Here is a 20,310-nt window from a genome sequence, read left to right on the forward strand (position 1 = left end):
TCTGTGCGTGGAACAATACTATTGACCTTATATATGCTTCTTTTAGGCAATATTATTGGGAAACACTCCATAAACCTTTATTGTTATGCAGATGATACCCAATTATATCTATCGATCAAGCCAGATGAAACCAGTCAGTTAGCTAAACTTCAAGCATGCCATAAGGACATAAATTAAATATAGTGGAAATACTGGACCTAGAGATGAGCACGTTTTTTTATTATACATTGTGCACCTTATACTTGAAAAGAGCTAGTTAGTATGACATAACTGTAGAAATATGAAATTAATTGGAGACCATTCAAGTATTTAAGTCAATACCCAAAACACACAGTATCAATCAAAGTGCAGCAGTGAGTCAAACTTTACAAGCAGCCAGGAATAGTATCCACAAGCTAACACACACTGAGAGTAAAACTAATTTATCTATGGAGATTTATATATTAGTATATCTTGATCTTGAGTACTGTCTGACTCTAAATGATTTCTGCATACAGGTAGCAGTTCAGCATGCACAAGAAGTGTCAGTGGCAGCAAGTACAGTTGGTATCCTCAGCAGTCAAGTCAAGTCCAGTATAGAGGTTTGCTGTAGTGACCTCAGCAGTGAGCTTATGGAGGGGAAAATGTGCTTGTCACTAGCTGCACCGCTAAAGTAAACACACAGTTTGCATCAGTACTCAAATGAGTTTATATCACTAAGGTTGTCATGCTTGGTTGTAAGGTTGTATGTAGTGAACTCAAAACTGTTTGTTCATTTTTTCCAGCACTCGTATGAATTACTGCCTGCCTTGACAGAAAACATGGTGACAGAGGGTGTTCACTGTCTAGACCACTGCTGGTGGCTAATTGTTGTCTTATTATCTTGTCTTGTTTGGTCCTTCATTTCCTTTGACTGATTTAAACAGATTTTTACCCAAATGTATGTCCCCATGCTTCTAGACGTTGTGTTTTGGTGCTGGAAGGCAGTTATCAGCAGTTTGCAGTGAACAAGGTCCTCTTGTGACGAGATCCGTTCAGAAAGTGCTCCCAGTAAAAGCAAGTAAAGAGAAAGATAGGAAGACATAAAGATGAGCTACATGTTATCATGTGGTAAAGTAATCAAGATCATTTAATAAGAAAACAATAAGATTTTTTACTTTAATTAAAAAAAAATAATAATAATAAGACCTATACATGCTGGGTGCATCTCTCTGCCAAGGTCTCTGTCCGGATGGCAGCAGATCTTTTCTTTCTTTATTCTCCTGGCCTGCACAAAGATACTGATAATGAAAAATGTTACACATCATGGTTGTGTTCTGTTTTCTGCACTTCCATACTGATTCCAAGAACCTGGAATACATCAGAACTGCCAAGAGGCTAAACTCCCGACAAGCAAGGTGGGCCCTGGTTCCTGTAACGTCAAGCTGGATGCCCTCTCCTGGCAGTTCGAGCCAGACCATGCCCCCAGGACCCACTCCACCATCCTGCCTTCTTCCCGCGTTATTGGAGCCATGACCTGGGGCATCGAGAGTGAGGTCAGACAAGCTTCAGAGGGCACGCAGATCCCTGATGGTTGTCCTCCGACCCCTCTATGTTCACAGGTCCTGCAGTGGGAGCACTCTTCCAGATGTGGTTGTCACCTGGGGGTCAGCCTCCTCAGACAGCATTTCTGGTGGCCTTCACTGGAGGAGGACATAGGGTGGTTTGTCACCACCTGTCCAGTGTGTCTTACATAGTGTCTGACATACATCGCACCCCAGCTCCTCGCTACCAGTTGGGGCAAAAGGTCTGCATGTCCACTCAGGATCTCCCTCTCCGTATGGAATCCTGCAAGCTGGCACCCAGGTTCATGGGTCCTTTTTCCCATCTTCAGAGTGATTAACCCTACGTCGTTTCAGCTACAACTTCAGAGGACCATGAGAGTGCACCCCACCTTCCATGTCTCCAAGGTTAAGCCCGTTAAGACGAGTCCTCTGGTTCCCTCCTCCAGACCCCCTCCACCCTGGGTCATTGATGGTGAGCCAGTGAAGTGTCAACTGGCGGTCCATCGCAGGGGTCGTGACCGTCAGTATCTGGTAGACTGGGAGGGATACGGGCCGGAGGAGAGGTTTTGGGTCTCTTCCAAGAACATTGTGGGGGGCAGTATAAATTGCCATTGGCTTAAAGCTGGAGTGCGAAACTTTTGTCTCCACCCTCTGGCATAGAGTAGAGGTTTTAGAGGCGTAGAGGTTTTTCCAGAGCCAGGCAGAGAGAGAGTTGCGTCAGCTCCGTTCTCTAACTAATTACCAAAAAGCCCATTTCAATCTCTTTGTATTTACCATAGATGTATTATATTTACGCGTTCTAATTGCCTGCCAAGAACTTCCTGGAACTATCTGAAGTTTACGTCGTTTGGCAATGGTACGAATTCTAAGGTAATTCTCACTGAAACCTCAAAACCCCAAAATTGGTATTCGAGACAGCCCTTGTCAAGAAATATATAAATTGCAAAATAATCACTGGGAAAAGATACATTTTGCGGAAGGCTCATTTACCTACATGCAGACACACATGCATACACACACACACACACACACACACACACACATACAGGACACAAAGACACATTTGCTGTAACAAATAGGGAGCATTATTTGTAGGTAATGCTTATCTACAAAAGTAGTCTCCAAACATAACATGCAGAAATATTAGAGGAATTAGTGATTATGTTAAAATAATTCTAAATTTGAACAAAGCCAATTAAGGCAGTATAAGAATAAAGACAAGTGTAAACCCTGCTTCACACATCCTTAATGCTTTTCAAAAATGTGTTAAAAGCTGCTTTTGGAGTTGTCAGAATTTGTCCTGAAAAGCAAAGACAAACAGCGCTATTGGATGAAATGCCAAACACAGAATAAGGGTTTGGCATCAAGAGGGAAACTGCATTCAAAATATTGGTTGCCTGGAAGAAAATACTTCAAATCTACAAATATGACTTGATATTAGTGTAATTGCTGCCTTTATGTTCACTCACAACTTGCTTGCTTTATAGATCAAAGTGAAACACTGAGAGCAGGCTCATTTCAGTGTTCTAGTTTATGAGCAAACATAGTCCCCTTGATGTTCTGTGCAAATTGGCACTTTGACATGAAGTGCAGCACAACATTGCATAAATCATGGAAAAGCTCAGAGCCCTCCAAATCTCTCAGTGCCTCTGGAGTAGTGACTCCCTAAACTGTCACCACACAAAATGTGTCCACGTGTTCAGACAAGAGCATCAGAAAGAAAAACTGTGTACGCAACAAGAAAATAAAAAGTTTAGACAGAGAGAGAAGAGGGAAGCATCACTGTTTGCTGACTTTATTTTCTGAGTTGATGAGGGTTCATTTGCAGTCCCACAGGGTTACAGACAGGCAGGATGTTGCATCTTCTTGGTAGAAGCCCTGCTGCTAACTTAGATCCAAAACCATTTTTACTCTAACTTATTTTCATTGAATGGTTGTAGGGCAGGTATACATGCATCAAGAATTCTGACTGGATAGAATCAATTAAAGCTACAGTAGGCAATATTATTGAATTATATTTTTGGTCAAAATAACTAGCACCTACCCCTTTGCATTTAGTTTTTAAAAAAATGCATGTGCGTGTGCGTTTGGGGGGGCAGGGGGTTAAACCTTCTGCCTATCTCTGCTGCCTTGTATCACTCCGCTAAGCCCCTCCAACCAAATGACACACCAACTGTGCACGTGCATTTTGCTGGGCTAGAAGAGGAACATCGAGGTTGTAACTAACTAGCAAACTAACGTCTGTTCTACTCGGTGTTCACACATGAACTAAGTGATGATACATTCAAGTTGCTGTGTTTCTAAAAGCACATATAATGAGTTGTGATCACAAAATGATCTTCAGAACGATGTCAGTCAGTCAATATATCTGTTCGTCCTGTCCGTTCACCCAGTGAACAGTTTGGTCCACAATAACAGACCTTTGTCACAGCCTTTCCTGCCATGTCAGGCTGCATATATTTTAACAGCTCATCCAGAATGCAATAAGATGACATCATGGATGTTTCACACACTGTATATATGTGCGTGAAAACAATAGCACAGATTCAAGCACACACACTCATTTGCACACACAATCAGATCGAATAGGTGCTCAGCCTGTAAATGCCACAGGACTGGAAACAAAGTGCAAAAGTGACCCCTGTTGGAAAAATTCAGGCACGACAACACATGACTTCTGAGTCCCATAACTAGTCGTTTTTACAGTTACGTAACATGTAGCCAGTACAAGAGGAGAGGAGAGACGACAAGAGAAGAGGAGAGGAGAGAGTATTAAAAATACCCCAAGGAGAAGGAGACAGGGAATATTTTGCTGTCCAATATGTATCAGCATGCCACAACCTGAGGGACACACACCCACATAAGAAATGTAATTGGAGAATGTTACTGAGTGAATTACTCTGTTGCTACATATGATCCATAACATTACCGTCAACTATCAGCGCACACACACACACAAATACATGCATAGGATATACTATACATATATATATATATTGAGTTAATGTTCCTATTATTATTGTGCATACTTTCATTCCAATGAATGCCCATTGAATTGAATTGAGGAGAGGAGGGGAGAGAGGCTGTAGCACAGTTTGTTAAAGAAATCATACCACTCTGCAGTAGTTTCAGAAAGGGCCTCTGGTTTACTTGTGTTGCAGTTATTTGCATTACTTGAAAGCAGGGTGTGACTTAACCACACTTCACATTTTTATATCCAAGGTAATAATACAACCTGAAAAACATTACTTCCTCAACATTCACTTCCACTAGATGGCAACAGCTATTATATGTAACACATATATTTTTTATAAACACATGTATCTTTAAATTGGTGGGCCGCACTCTCTACTTGTAACATTACATCTAGTTTAAAAACCTGTCAACAGTTGAACCCTCCAATCCCTCCCAGCTCTACATACTTCCACCTATTATACAGTATGTGCAACAGTGTGCTGTGCATTATACACATTATACTGTCCTTACAAATGTAGCTGAAAAATTACGTAATGTCAGTTTAACAGGATGGAGATCAAACAGTCCTGAAAACCACCCCAGTGTGACGAACTGGTGTTAAAGTGGACTACTTTTAAACACATCACTAAAAAATTACATTTTTAAAACACTTGACCCAGAGGAGGTGTGTAGTTTTACCTTTATCTAGTAAAGTGATCCCAAAATCCTTAAAATAACAATAAATTGAACTAGAAAATAATATTTCATGCCCTATGTCCTTGTAAATCTCAGCTGTGACCTTTGACCTCACCTGAACACCCTCCGTGCAGCAGTTCGTCGCCCATGCTGGGTCCAGTCCCAGGCGTGTTTGTATTGTAATGTCTTTTCTAATATGTTACTGTATGAAATTATGAATCTATCTATAGCTTTACTGCCAGTTGGTCACACTCACTCACATACAAAACTGTGGTAGAGAATTGAAGGTGACATTTGCAAATTATCATTGGACCAACGTGATGTCAATATTGTATCCTGGTTGTTGATTGGTTAGGGAGGACGTCCTCCATTGGAGCATCACTTTAAGTGTTTTGGCCAATAACAGATTAGCATGAATAAAATGAAGTACATTAAATTGATATAAGAGATCCCGTCCTAAGGAGGACAGCGGGAGCCTATCCTCCTCTGCCCCCCACCACCACTTCACATGGACTACCCTTTCCCCTCTTGCCTGCAGGTGTTGCTGTTCAAGCATTTTAATCAGAATTTCAAAAATACTTTGTTTCCAAAAGAAAGAAAAATATTTTATAATGATACTGACGTTTGGTAATGGTTTATTTCAACCAATTACTCTTTTTTACATTTTTTATATCTCCCTCTTGCCTTTCAAAAATAGAGGAGGAGCAACCTCCTCTGCCTCTATGGGCCAGCCTGTTACTTTTCCCTAGATGCTTCCACTTTCTTGCTTTGAAACTCAACACTTTCTACACAGGTTTTTCACATTAAAAGTCTTTGATGAATGAATCTCTCCCTTTCCTGATGGACTTTTAATTGTAATCTGATTGAAATCTGCTGGACAATTTAAGTTTCACTGATGGTAGCTTAACAGTGATAAAAAAAAAAAAGAAAAAAAAAGGTAAACAGCAGAGTGTGGAAATGTACTGTTGAATTTATAAAGACAACAAGTAAATATGAGCAAACTGTTGAGTTTGCATTAACTTAATTCAAATGTTTGTTTCTAATGGTGCTGTAGAAATGACATTATATACTGTACATTGTTCTGTATTTACCATGTGAGCTCTAGTATGGGTCATTTAACTCCTGTCAAAGTTTTTTCACCCGGCCTTTGTAAGTGACAGGCCTTTATTTGTTCCTGCCAGCTATTTGAGACTTTGGCCATAAATGCGCTTTTTTTTGAGAATTGACAATAATGTATTCACCAGTGTTGTACTAGTTGCCAAAAAACAGTAATTAGTTACAGTTAGTAGTTGCCTCATTAAAAAGTAAGTAATTACTTCCACCCGCTACTTTTACGGTGCCAACACTGGTGGTGTCGTAACAATGTCACGTGATTTAACTACTTTGATACACTTCCTGAAGCACTGTTTCCACTCAGCAGCAGTAGCTTTGTAGTCACATTACTAGCATGGCTCTACGGAGGCAGTGTCAGTCTGTCTGTCTGTCTGTCCACCACTTTGATCCAGACTGAAACATGGATTGTGATGAAATGTGGTTCAGACATTAATTTTCCCATCAGCATGAATTCTAATAACTTCACACCATCATCAGCTCAACATTTTAGTGTGTCCAATACTTTGGTTTATGACCAAATACCTTCATAACCAATGACATTCCCATCAGCCTCAGCTGGACTTGATCAGGTCAATACCATATCTGCTGAACATCATTATGTTAGCATTGTCATTGTGCACATGTTAGCATGCTGACTTACAGCCTCATGGAGCTGCTAGCCTGGTTGTAAACTCTTAGTCTGGTTTATTGCTACTTTCTAAAACCTATACACAGCTCTTGTTAATGCCATTCCTTTTTATTTCTTATTTATTTTGCTGGACCCAGCAGTTTGTTAGCTATTACAAAGACAGAGTTTTACATAGAGGAACATTCTTTTCCTATTCAAACCCACTCTAGCTGCACTCGGTACAGTATACTATAGAGAAATACATCATTAAACAAGAAAATGGTGGCCTCAGAATCACAAGCATTGTCAGTGTGCCCCTGGAGAATGGTTTGAGTAGTATTGTGTAGTGAGGGTGATGATGATGATGATGGTGGTGGTGATGATGATGATGATGATGATGAAACCATCAGCTGGAGAATGATGAAGGTCATGAAAAACTTACTTGTGCACAGTAGAGCAGCAAAGGCATTAATGGCTGCCCTGGAAAAGAAACAGAGGGAGCAGTTAGTCTTCAGACATTATAATAAACACACTCTTTAACATTCAAACACATGTGCAAGTGTATATGATACACTAGTGTGACTGTGCAGGCAAATGAGTGTGCGTGTTTTGGTACAATTGCACACACCAAATTGAATTAATCATATAGTCAGACAAATGTGTGCATTTGCTGTGGGTCTTGTTGAGTTGTCATATTCAGCTTTAGCTTTGAGTCATCACAGTATATTCTTGGACATCTGAAAAATCAAGAAAAATCTATCTCCTTTCCACATTATGAAATGTCAAATGTTAAACTTTATTTTAGAAAGTGGTACTAGATGTGACTATTGATGGGCTTTAAATCCATCAGTGGTCAGAGGTGTGTCAAGATCTAGTTATAGATAGTTTTATTATTTGAGGTTGTCACTTAAATGAACAGAAACTGATTAAGACAACACACCTAGAAATCTATGATTATATGTAATAATGGCATGGCTTCGTTTTCTCTTGGTCATTTAGTGTAAAGGGCAGCTGACAGGCTTTAGGCAGGTTCTCCCTCTTTCATTCTCCATTCTCTCTTTTCTCTCCCTTCTTTCTTCCTGGATTTTTGTCTTTTATTCTTCTTCCTTCCTGTCCTGTCTTCCTCTCATCCTCCATTCAAGTCTTCTTCCCCTCTCCCTTATTTGTTTCTTCCTTTCCTCCCTCCTACATGTATTTCCTCAATGACATCCACAACATGTGACTTGATTCCACACCTCTGTCACATGGGTTGTGCTAGATGGAGGTGTGGAATGAAGTCAAAACAGCCCATAGTGCTGGCCCTGCCTTTTGCTTTGGGAAATAGAGAGGCTGTATTGATGTTACTGTTGGTATTGATCCGAGGCGTATAGATCTACTGTGTCTGACAGCAGATCAATTCCTCAAGCAGCTCCCTGGTGATCCACAACTAAGTGATTCTTAATTAAGTCTCAGTGCCTCTATGTCTATATCTGACCCCCTGTGTGTGTGTGTGTGTGTGTGTGCATACTGAGATGAAGAATGTAACACTGTCATGTGTAGTGTTACAAGCAAGTTAACCAGGGTGTCACAAACAGAGGCTCCAAAGGGTGATGAGAGGTCACAACCTCAGGGGCCAAGAGCCACAAGGGTTAATGCTATGTTTAATGAGGATGGGAAATACTACACTCTTTAAAGGGATGTGTCATTTTATACACATGTTTAAAGAGACACCACACAGATGTGTCATTTGCATCATTTGTGTACATTTTACAACAATAGACAGAAGAGAATGATAGTAATTAATGGTCCTCCAAAGCTCAGTGCTCACAAGCAATATATTCCATGACACATATGAAAAGATATTTAGTTTTTGTGAAATATTAAATGTGCAAATTTGTAAAATTTTCAGTCTAAACAGGAATTGGAGTCAGTTTTTCAGACTCCTGTGCTCTGCCAAAATAATGGTATTTATGGACTGTTTGACTCATCCAAAGAAGTAATGGAAAGATTATATGCACAGGTGTGAGTTCAGGATAAGGTTGCCTTATTTAGCTGGATTCCCTGAGGTAAGAGGCACACTAGGGACAATCAAGCGAAGTGAACCACACAGCCTGTCAGTATGAGATCCACAAGGCTCCGACCTGGGCCCTCTCCTCCCCCTTCTGCACAAGGATGCTTTGCATGGTCATACACTCACATGGCTTCTCCAATACTCAGATATCCCCTCCATCTGACACTCAGGTGGAGGCATGCATCCCTTTACCTGGCAGATATCTCAGAGCGGATGTCAAGTCATCACCTAAAGTTCAATCCTCTGCCTGTCTCTTCTGCTTTTCTTCCTCAAGAAAACAAGATTTAAACATTTTCTGCAATTACTGGAGTAATTGTGGCTCCTGCAATATTCAAAATATCAAGGCCTGCAGCAGTGATATACTGTGCACAGCTTGTTGTTGATGACTGGCTTGTTGGTCTGGGGTACCCCCAAACCAAACATCTTCTGCCTCCATCAAACACACACCATAAAACCAGACAGCCAATGTATTTTAAAGATGAGAAGAACAAGAAAGCAAGTAGGAAACAACAACACATGTGCTGTACAATGGCAACATGCATCCACTGTACAAGTTGGCCTTTGCTGCTGTGGTCAATTTTCTTTGCACATACAGCTGCAGAAGAGCTGGTGCATATTTTGGCGCAAGGATTATGCTGAACCCTGAACATCTACAAGTCATTTTAATGCCTCTTATTCATGCACAGTTCCCACTTGGATGGCCCCACTCTGTAGAAACGAGATTACCAGCATGCACGGCATAGTCATTATTTCAATTCAATTCAATTTTATTTATATAGCACCAAATCACAACAAAAGTCGTCTCATGACACTTAACAAATAGAGCAGGTCTAGGCCGACTCTTTATAATGTTATTACAGAGACCCAACAGTTCCCACCATGAGAAAGCACTTTGGCGACAGTGGCAAGGAAAAACTTCCTTTTAAGAGGCAGAAACCTCGAGCAGAACCAGACTCTAGGTGGGCGGTCATCTGCTTTGACCGGTTGGGTATATACATCCACATGTGCACACACATGGCCTGTTACCATTGGCCATTGCCACTGATGGCACGGTTCTCACAAGAGTTCTCACAACTTCATTTTATGAGATGAATATAAACCAGAAGTTCCAGAAACATTCATGTCACCAATTAGCAGTACTGTCTATCATGATTGGACAGCACATCCATCCATCCATCCATTCATTTTCCATAAACCCTTATCCTTTGCAGGGTTGCGGTGGACTGGAGCCAATCTCAGCTGACATTGGGTGAGAGGCAGGGTACACCCTGGACAGGTTGCCAGTTTATCGCAGGGCTGGACAGCACATATCCCAATAAATGAATATTATACTCATCATTAAACTATCCCCTTGACAAATATCATTTTAACCATTTGAGATGTAGTGCAGTCAAACATGAATGTTATTTTATTCTTAAAGGGAAAATTCACCACCTTTTATGTGGATGTCCACTCAGTGTTGATGGCAATGTAGTCAATTGAAGCCATATATTTCTCAGTGCATGCTTTAACTTGTGCAAAGCAGGTCAGTTATTACATTGTGTTTGAATATAAGGTGTCACATGATGTATTGAGCATCAAGCCACTACTGTAACTAATCAACCAGAGACATACGGTACCATCCTGTGCACCTGCATGTAAGAGAGCAGCAAAAAAGTACAAAATACACAGCCTTATTTTACAGGAATGTTTCTTCACCTGATCTTCTTCTGTGTTTTTACTGGCTCCTGTCATGCTTTCGAGGTAAACAAGCTGACGTTCCAGAGTGTCACTTTAAAATAGAAGTGCCAAGCATTTGACAAATGTGAGATGTGCGAAAAGACATGCTATACAAGAAATTATTTACTGCTGGATGGAGAGATGTTTGAACATGGTGTTGGGTTGTGGTTGGCAGGCGGCCATGTGGCTGGCGTTTCCCTTCACAGAGGTCACTATAGCTGCTGGCCATGATCAACAGGGAAAACCAAATTTATTATGGAAAAGAATATTTGTAGACCACAATTGCATTGTTCAGCATGTGATTTATTCTGCCATTTTGAAAGTGTTAAGGGTGTGCACGTGGTCAACAACATTTTGCCCTTTGCTGTAAATGATATTAGCATCTGCAAATGGAAAGGTAACTGGGGGAACCGTGAGGTAAATCAAAATCAAATTAGCAAGAACAATATGCACACTTTTGGAATGCAACGTTTGAGTCTATAATGCATCATGGGTGGTATATTATATATGGGTATATGGGTGGAGTCAGCACAGGGAAAATTAAGGCATTGCATATTTTACTTCCATAGACTTTCCTGACAGGCTTGGTTTCATGAATAGTTTGCAGTCTACAGTAGCTCACACCTGCAGCCATCTAAAGAGGATAGTGAGTACTGCAGTGCCTAGAAGGATAACAGACGGGAGTGAGGGATTAACTGCTGCTGACAGTTGAGAATAGATGGATAGATTTAGTTGTACAGCTTTGGACAGTCTGACTGACTTTACTGCTTTAAAAGTGTGGACAGCAGCCAACCGGCATATCTTACGGTCGCCATATCACAGCTATAATTGGATAAATCAGTGTGACAGACATGTCTAACCTAACTGCCTCTCACACTTAAGGGAAATAGCACATCTCCTGCCTCGTTGCTCTCATTACATCACAGGAATTCACAGCTGCCAATTCTAACAAATTATCCAAAGTAGCAGCTGGCTTTGAAATCTGGAATCCCAGAGTCTTCTAATTGTGTTAGAACAATTAACAGCTGGCTTCTGCAGGAAAATGACACAGAAAACCCACCCTGAGGACTATAAATTTGTGATGTCAGAGTGTCCGATTTCCTCACACCACTGGGGAGTTTCATGTTCACTAGCGGCTGATCAGGGGCTGGTATGCCTGGCATTGAGCCAGGCGGAGAGGCCGGTACTCCTGGTGCTCTTGGCATGCTCCATTGGGTATACTGGAGGATGCTGGCTATTTAAGCCAAATGCCATCAGTTGTGACAGAGACAGATGGGAAGAGGACTTACAATCCAAGAGAGGAAAGATGGTGGCTTACGTAAGAGATAGAGTCTATGCATGAGTCGGGAGAAATGATGATGTGTTGAGACCAACAACATGTTGATATCGTGATTCCCTGTCAATTATAATACTTCCATGCAGCTTGGATGATGCACATTTTACAGATGGCTTTAATAAACCAGACAGTAACCAAGAGTTTCATAAAGCCTAATTCAAATGAAGCTAAAAGTCTGCAGTCTGCAAATTTTGTAGACCTATAATACAGTCTAAAAATTTTTTAGTTTTATTATTCTTTCAGCCTTACCAGTAGTGGAGATAAAAATGTAATGTTTGTCGTCAGGGTGGTACAATTGGATTGATAAATAAGCCCGCAAATTTCACTGCAGCCTGCCCAATAAATGTTGACATTTCATCTTCTGGGGACAATGAATTCTCTCAAAGGTATGTTGCTATTAAGTGTTCAACAACCAACCATCATCAAACTGCATTCGGTAATGTTTGTTATCACATCTGTGATATTATAAATGGGCTCACTTTGATTACCCACAGTAAGTGATTCTATTGCACCATATATGCATACCTTTGCATCTGAAACCATCACTCACTGCCATTTGAAATAAATGAAAGGTGAGGGAGGTCATTAGTTGGAATTCAGTATTTTGCCCATGTTGGCCTTGCCTAGCCAACCAGATGCTAATTCTAGCTGCACAAACTGCCAAAGTATAAATAAACAAGTCATGGACACCAGTGATCCATCTTTGTGGTCTGGTCCTGGGTTCTGAGAAAAGGATTATATTTCACGTTGTGGGTCAGCCAGGGGCCATAACCTCCGTCAACTATATCTTATTTGCAAATTAGCTGACACTTGCAGGCTAAGGCTAGGAGGCCAGCTTGCAGGTGTTGACTGAGTGGTCATTTTGTACTGTACTGTACTGTTGTTAAGCAAATGTCTGTCTTTCAGTCAATGTTATCCAGGTACTGTTTGTGACCACTGACAGTTTTCTCCAGTCCAGTTCTCAGTTCTCCTTTCTTTAGCATATGTCACCAAGAGATATGGGCATGTATGTGGTCAGTGTCACATGCAGAAGGCTGGGCATACATACTTGATGGTGTGCAGATGTTTGGTGGTATACTGAGGGATGAGGCAGTAGATGACATCCAGTCCATGGTTTTCTCCTATTAGGTTTGCTGTAGAAACTGGAAAAAGTGAACACATAACCGACTAAAAACATGAATTCTAACGAAGGAAAATGCAGCGTTGCTGAGCTGCTAGACACATGAGTGTAAACAGAGATGCTCTGGACGACTAGATTGATCTGAAACTGCAAGCTTTAGTACCAAAGAAACACAGTATCCAAACTACTCCATTGTGAGTGAGGGTGGACTTTAGGACACCAGATGGGGAAAGTTTTCCTCTCATGCCTATTTTGGCCTCTTTTCACTAGTTGTTTTAGAATATGGACTGATTACATCCACGTCTCCACATGTCATCAGTGAACCTGTACTGTCGTAAGTACAGGTACAGTTTGCCAGTTTAGGCCTTTTAGATAAAAATAAAGGTGTGATGGGTGTTTAACTGCTGGCACCTCAGTCTGGAATAGTCCTCCATTAAGTCGTCTCTCTGCTGCCATAGTTTCTGTTTTTAAATCTTAACAACTGTCATTCCATTCTTAAATTTTACAACTGGATTTACTGTAATTGTAACTGTCAGGTTACATGCCCGCTCGGCCAATGAAATGGAAGGAAGCTCTGATCCTACTCTTCCGCTACTCAATTCATTTTATTATTCCTATTTAACATTAATGGTGGTTCTTTTAGATTAGATTTAGGTCTTGAAAGTTTCACCCAGAATAATTTAATAGATATATTTATTGATCAAGGATTTCTCCCAGGTGCAGATATTTTGTTTTATTGATCTTTTATTTGAAGTGTTTGTCTCAAATTTCATGATATTCTTGTAAGGGGCGGTTACGTTTGTATTAGCGCAAGTGCCTCCTTTTCCTTTGTTAATTGTATACATCCACACCCTTATGTCATTTCATCTGTTTTGTTATGTATTTGTGTCTGCAATTCATTCAATGTACTCATTGGGCAAAAGTCCCAAGGTGGCATTGTCAATAATTTAGCATGCAGCAGGACCCGGTCGAGTTTCTGGCTTGGTTACATAATCATCATGTTTAATAACTTCTTTCATACATAGTCTCGTCTTAATTTGTTGGTCTAATATTGTTGATTTTTTTCTCAGAATATTACCCCATTCCCCTGGCTCTGTAAATTTGAATTTTACAATGGCCCTAAAATGCCATTGTAGTTTTGTTCTAGTAATATTTTGTCATTTTAATTAAATTGAAATGAATGACACTCACAGCCCTCCCTCGCTCACTACTTAATTCGAATATCCTAGTATGAGGCTGGGAACTACTACCTTCCTTCCTTTTACACCTGTGCTATTGCTGCTGCGCCTGTTTGATAAATGACATGACCACTCCAGGTGTAGAATGCATCAGGAACAAGGTGCAAAAGTAAATCCGGCTGCATGTTTCTTTTGTCCCCTAGAGGAACAGGACTGTGGAACTGTAAGATCAAAGTAGAAAAGACAATAGTACCCTCTCGTTACTAAACAGGTACATTTACCACTCAGAGAGAATTTATGCCAGAATTGTGGGTTAGTACTGGAGTCCCAGAAGTGACAAATGTCATGAATCAGCTATCTGATCTGAAAATCTGCATATTTCTTTTACATATAAACAGATGACAAATCCATACACATTTACAACACTGGTTCTTTTTTTCAAACAGGTTTTCTAGTTTCCTAGTTGCTTACATGATAATGAATATTGTCTAAAGACATCCAAAGCACACACAGGAGGGCAGGTGTATATTGGAGCTTTGGCTGGTAGATACATCCAGTTTGTATCTGTGGTTTATTGCCACTTCACTGACATCTAGTGGTTGAACACTGCTCTGACTCATGTGTTTGAGTGCTTACTACATGTAATGATGAGCTGCTGATGTATCAAATTTTGAGTTTCAAGTTCCATAAATCATTTTTGTTGTACTACACATATGTACTACATACATATTAACTGATCAGTGAGTGCTCTGTTCATTGGAGTGTGTGTGTGTGTGTGTGTGTGTGTGTGTGTGTGTGTGTTTGTACCTGATGAAGAGAAGACTTGGATGACCCAGAGGCAGGCTGCTGCCCTCCTGGCATGTTTGACATTGTGTTTGAGCAGATTCAGAGTCAGCAGCACAGCTCCAGCCTCCTCTGCCTTCATACCTATACGGCGGTCTGCAGAAAGACAAATATACTGTATACATGTCCATGAATGTAGACAGAGTAACGTCACAGTGAGCAACGTACAATTAGCTGACCATATAATGTATTTTAGGAGCTCAATATTCAGAATCAGAATCAGAATCAGAAATACTTTATTGATCCCCAGGGGGAAATTATACAGTACCGGTGCTCCCATTCAAGAGTAGAAAGTAGCATAAATTTAGAAATGAGAGTGTGTACAAAAATAAGATATAAAAAATAAAATATACACATTTACAATATTTAAGTGATAAATAAAAGTAAAAAATAACAATAACAATGTATATATATGTATGTATATATGTATGTATTGCACTGTTGTGTATGAATATATATGTATTGCACTGACATTTAGAGTAAGAATAAATAATGAGGTAGTATATGACAGGTGAAGTAGGTCCAGATATTCGGTCTGTTTATTCTGAGTGTCTGACACTCAGAGGGAGGAGTTGAACAATTTGATGGCCACAGGCAAGAATGATTTCCTGTGGCCCTCTGTCGTACATTTGGGAGGAATGAGTCTCCCACTGAATGTGCTCTTGTGCCTGACCAGCACATCATGGGGAGGATGTGAGACATTGTCCAAGATGACCCGCAGCTTGGACAGCATCCTCCATCCTCCTCCAATATTCATCATTCTCAGAACAATATTGCCTTTTTTATCTGTTTTATTTGATCCGCTGGCATGTCCACTAGAATACATGTTTGATAATTACAAATACAAACAAAATACAAGTCCTCAAACCTAAACCACAAAATAAAGTGTCAGTCATTGCCTTCCAAAATGACCCATACTTTTGATCTGCCTCCTCTATGGTTAAGCTTTAGTTAAAAACATAGGTTGTATTAAGCATTCGAACAAACAACCCATAGCACCTCCGAAACACAACACACAAACGTGTACTGACAGGAACCAGGAAAAGAGATCACATTTATGATTATGATTAATACTCATATTAATATTATTATCACTACCATTACCATTACTATTACTTTACATCTCTATGTACTGCATGTTCTCTTTCCTCCTGCCCCACCCAGAGCCTGGTTCTGCTTGAGGTTTCTGCCTGTTAAAGGGAGTTTTTCCTTGCTGCTGTTGCAGAGTGCTTGATCATGGTAGGAACTGTACTTTACTAGACCTGCTCTATATGAGAAAACAGAGATAACTTCTGTTATGATTTGGTGCTATATAAATAAAAGTGACCTGAATTGAACCATAATATTTTTACTATGCATCTTTTCATCCATCCTCACCTCTGTGTCCCACTTTAGCCAGCAGGTGCAGCAGTGGCAGCAGGATGGTGTAGTTGGGACTGAAGCTGCGGCCGGTGTTGACCAGTGCAGTCAGCAAGGCCTCGCTGCCACCTTTGCTGATCATATAGTGAATACGACGATCTGTGCCTGAACAGTGACAGAGAAGGTAGGGTTGACTGGATGCTGGTGTTTCCTGTGCTGGAATACAACACTTTAAAGCTGATGTGGGTCAAAAGGTCACGTCGAAGCTGATTTGGGTGAAAAACATCACTTCAGAGCTGATTTGGGTAAAAACGTGACTTTGGAGCTGATTTGGTTGAAAACGTCACTTCAGAGCTGATTCCAGTCAAAACTTGAGTTTTCCACCTCATGTTAGTGAAATCGTCACTTCGTAGCTGATCTGGGCCAAAAGGTCACTTCGGAACTAGTTTGGGTGAAAACGTCACTTCGGGGCTGATTTGGGTCAAAAGGTCACTTTGGAGCTGATGTGGGTGAAAACGTCAATTCGGAGATGATTTCAGTTACACTTTGTGTTTTCCATCTCACTTGATTGAAAAGGTCACTTTAAAGCTGATGTGGGTCAAAAGGTCACGTCCAAGCTGATTTGGGTGAAAAACATCACTTCAGAGCTGATTTGGGTAAAAACGTGACTTTGGAGCTGATTTGGGTGAAAACGTCACTTCAGAGCTGATTCCAGTCAAAACTTGAGTTTTCCACCTCATGTTAGTGAAATCGTCACTTCGTAGCTGATCTGGGCCAAAAGGTCACTTCGGAACTAGTTTGGGTGAAAACGTCACTTCGGGGCTGATTTGGGTCAAAAGGTCACTTTGGAGCTGATGTGGGTGAAAACGTCAATTCGGAGATGATTTCAGTTACACTTTGTGTTTTCCATCTCACTTGATTGAAAAGGTCACTTTAAAGCTGATGTGGGTCAAAAGGTCACGTCCAAGCTGATTTGGGTGAAAAACATCACTTCAGAGCTGATTTGGGTAAAAACGTGACTTTGGAGCTGATTTGGTTGAAAACGTCACTTCAGAGCTGATTCCAGTCAAAACTTGAGTTTTCCACCTCATGTTAGTGAAATCGTCACTTCGTAGCTGATCTGGGCCAAAAGGTCACTTCGGAACTAGTTTGGGTGAAAACGTCACTTCGGGGCTGATTTGGGTCAAAAGGTCACTTTGGAGCTGATGTGGGTGAAAACGTCAATTCGGAGATGATTTCAGTTACACTTTGTGTTTTCCATCTCACTTGATTGAAAAGGTCACTTTAAAGCTGATGTGGGTCAAAAGGTCACGTCCAAGCTGATTTGGGTGAAAAACATCACTTCAGAGCTGATTTGGGTAAAAACGTGACTTTGGAGCTGATTTGGTTGAAAACGTCACTTCAGAGCTGATTCCAGTCAAAACTTGAGTTTTCCACCTCATGTTAGTGAAATCGTCACTTCGTAGCTGATCTGGGCCAAAAGGTCACTTCGGAACTAGTTTGGGTGAAAACGTCACTTCGGGGCTGATTTGGGTCAAAAGGTCACTTTGGAGCTGATGTGGGTGAAAACGTCAATTCGGAGATGATTTCAGTTACACTTTGTGTTTTCCATCTCACTTGATTGAAAAGGTCACTTTAAAGCTGATGTGGGTCAAAAGGTCACGTCCAAGCTGATTTGGGTGAAAAACATCACTTCAGAGCTGATTTGGGTAAAAACGTGACTTTGGAGCTGATTTGGGTGAAAACGTCACTTCAGAGCTGATTCCAGTCAAAACTTGAGTTTTCCACCTCATGTTAGTGAAATCGTCACTTCGTAGCTGATCTGGGCCAAAAGGTCACTTCGGAACTAGTTTGGGTGAAAACGTCACTTCGGGGCTGATTTGGGTCAAAAGGTCACTTTGGAGCTGATGTGGGTGAAAACGTCAATTCGGAGATGATTTCAGTTACACTTTGTGTTTTCCATCTCACTTGATTGAAAAGGTCACTTTAAAGCTGATGTGGGTCAAAAGGTCACGTCCAAGCTGATTTGGGTGAAAAACATCACTTCAGAGCTGATTTGGGTAAAAACGTGACTTTGGAGCTGATTTGGTTGAAAACGTCACTTCAGAGCTGATTCCAGTCAAAACTTGAGTTTTCCACCTCATGTTAGTGAAATCGTCACTTCGTAGCTGATCTGGGCCAAAAGGTCACTTCGGAACTAGTTTGGGTGAAAACGTCACTTCGGGGCTGATTTGGGTCAAAAGGTCACTTTGGAGCTGATGTGGGTGAAAACGTCAATTCGGAGATGATTTCAGTTACACTTTGTGTTTTCCATCTCACTTGATTGAAAAGGTCACTTTAAAGCTGATGTGGGTCAAAAGGTCACGTCCAAGCTGATTTGGGTGAAAAACATCACTTCAGAGCTGATTTGGGTAAAAACGTGACTTTGGAGCTGATTTGGTTGAAAACGTCACTTCAGAGCTGATTCCAGTCAAAACTTGAGTTTTCCACCTCATGTTAGTGAAATCGTCACTTCGTAGCTGATCTGGGCCAAAAGGTCACTTCGGAACTAGTTTGGGTGAAAACGTCACTTCGGGGCTGATTTGGGTCAAAAGGTCACTTTGGAGCTGATGTGGGTGAAAACGTCAATTCGGAGATGATTTCAGTTACACTTTGTGTTTTCCATCTCACTTGATTGAAAAGGTCACTTTAAAGCTGATGTGGGTCAAAAGGTCACGTCGAAGCTGATTTGGGTGAAAAACATCACTTCAGAGCTGATTTGGGTAAAAACGTGACTTTGGAGCTGATTTGGTTGAAAACGTCACTTCAGAGCTGATTCCAGTCAAAACTTGAGTTTTCCACCTCATGTTAGTGAAATCGTCACTTCGTAGCTGATCTGGGCCAAAAGGTCACTTCGGAACTAGTTTGGGTGAAAACGTCACTTCGGGGCTGATTTGGGTCAAAAGGTCACTTTGGAGCTGATGTGGGTGAAAACGTCAATTCGGAGATGATTTCAGTTACACTTTGTGTTTTCCATCTCACTTGATTGAAAAGGTCACTTTAAAGCTGATGTGGGTCAAAAGGTCACGTCGAAGCTGATTTGGGTGAAAAACATCACTTCAGAGCTGATTTGGGTAAAAACGTGACTTTGGAGCTGATTTGGTTGAAAACGTCACTTCAGAGCTGATTCCAGTCAAAACTTGAGTTTTCCACCTCATGTTAGTGAAATCGTCACTTCGTAGCTGATCTGGGCCAAAAGGTCACTTCGGAACTAGTTTGGGTGAAAACGTCACTTCGGGGCTGATTTGGGTCAAAAGGTCACTTTGGAGCTGATGTGGGTGAAAACGTCAATTCGGAGATGATTTCAGTTACACTTTGTGTTTTCCATCTCACTTGATTGAAAAGGTCACTTTAAAGCTGATGTGGGTCAAAAGGTCACGTCCAAGCTGATTTGGGTGAAAAACATCACTTCAGAGCTGATTTGGGTAAAAACGTGACTTTGGAGCTGATTTGGTTGAAAACGTCACTTCAGAGCTGATTCCAGTCAAAACTTGAGTTTTCCACCTCATGTTAGTGAAATCGTCACTTCGTAGCTGATCTGGGCCAAAAGGTCACTTCGGAACTAGTTTGGGTGAAAACGTCACTTCGGGGCTGATTTGGGTCAAAAGGTCACTTTGGAGCTGATGTGGGTGAAAACGTCAATTCGGAGATGATTTCAGTTACACTTTGTGTTTTCCATCTCACTTGATTGAAAAGGTCACTTTAAAGCTGATGTGGGTCAAAAGGTCACGTCGAAGCTGATTTGGGTGAAAAACATCACTTCAGAGCTGAT

General features: G+C 40.9%; 1 protein-coding gene across 1 annotated transcript in view; it reads right to left on the reverse strand.

The window, feature by feature from the left end:
* The window catches only part of LOC139286362 (cytosolic carboxypeptidase 4-like), a 178,700-nt gene that overhangs the window by 104,461 nt on the left and 53,929 nt on the right, over positions 1 to 20,310 (reverse strand). The window contains exons 2-5 of the mRNA XM_070907118.1: positions 16,518 to 16,664; positions 15,105 to 15,236; positions 13,048 to 13,141; positions 7,337 to 7,374 (exon numbers count right to left, since the gene is read on the reverse strand). Of these exons, the coding sequence (XP_070763219.1) occupies positions 7,337 to 7,374; positions 13,048 to 13,141; positions 15,105 to 15,236; positions 16,518 to 16,664 (411 nt within the window). The remainder of the gene's footprint in view (positions 1 to 7,336; positions 7,375 to 13,047; positions 13,142 to 15,104; positions 15,237 to 16,517; positions 16,665 to 20,310) is intronic.

This window comes from Enoplosus armatus, chromosome 6 (assembly GCF_043641665.1).
Source record: "Enoplosus armatus isolate fEnoArm2 chromosome 6, fEnoArm2.hap1, whole genome shotgun sequence".
Lineage (NCBI taxonomy): Eukaryota > Metazoa > Chordata > Actinopteri > Centrarchiformes > Enoplosidae > Enoplosus > Enoplosus armatus.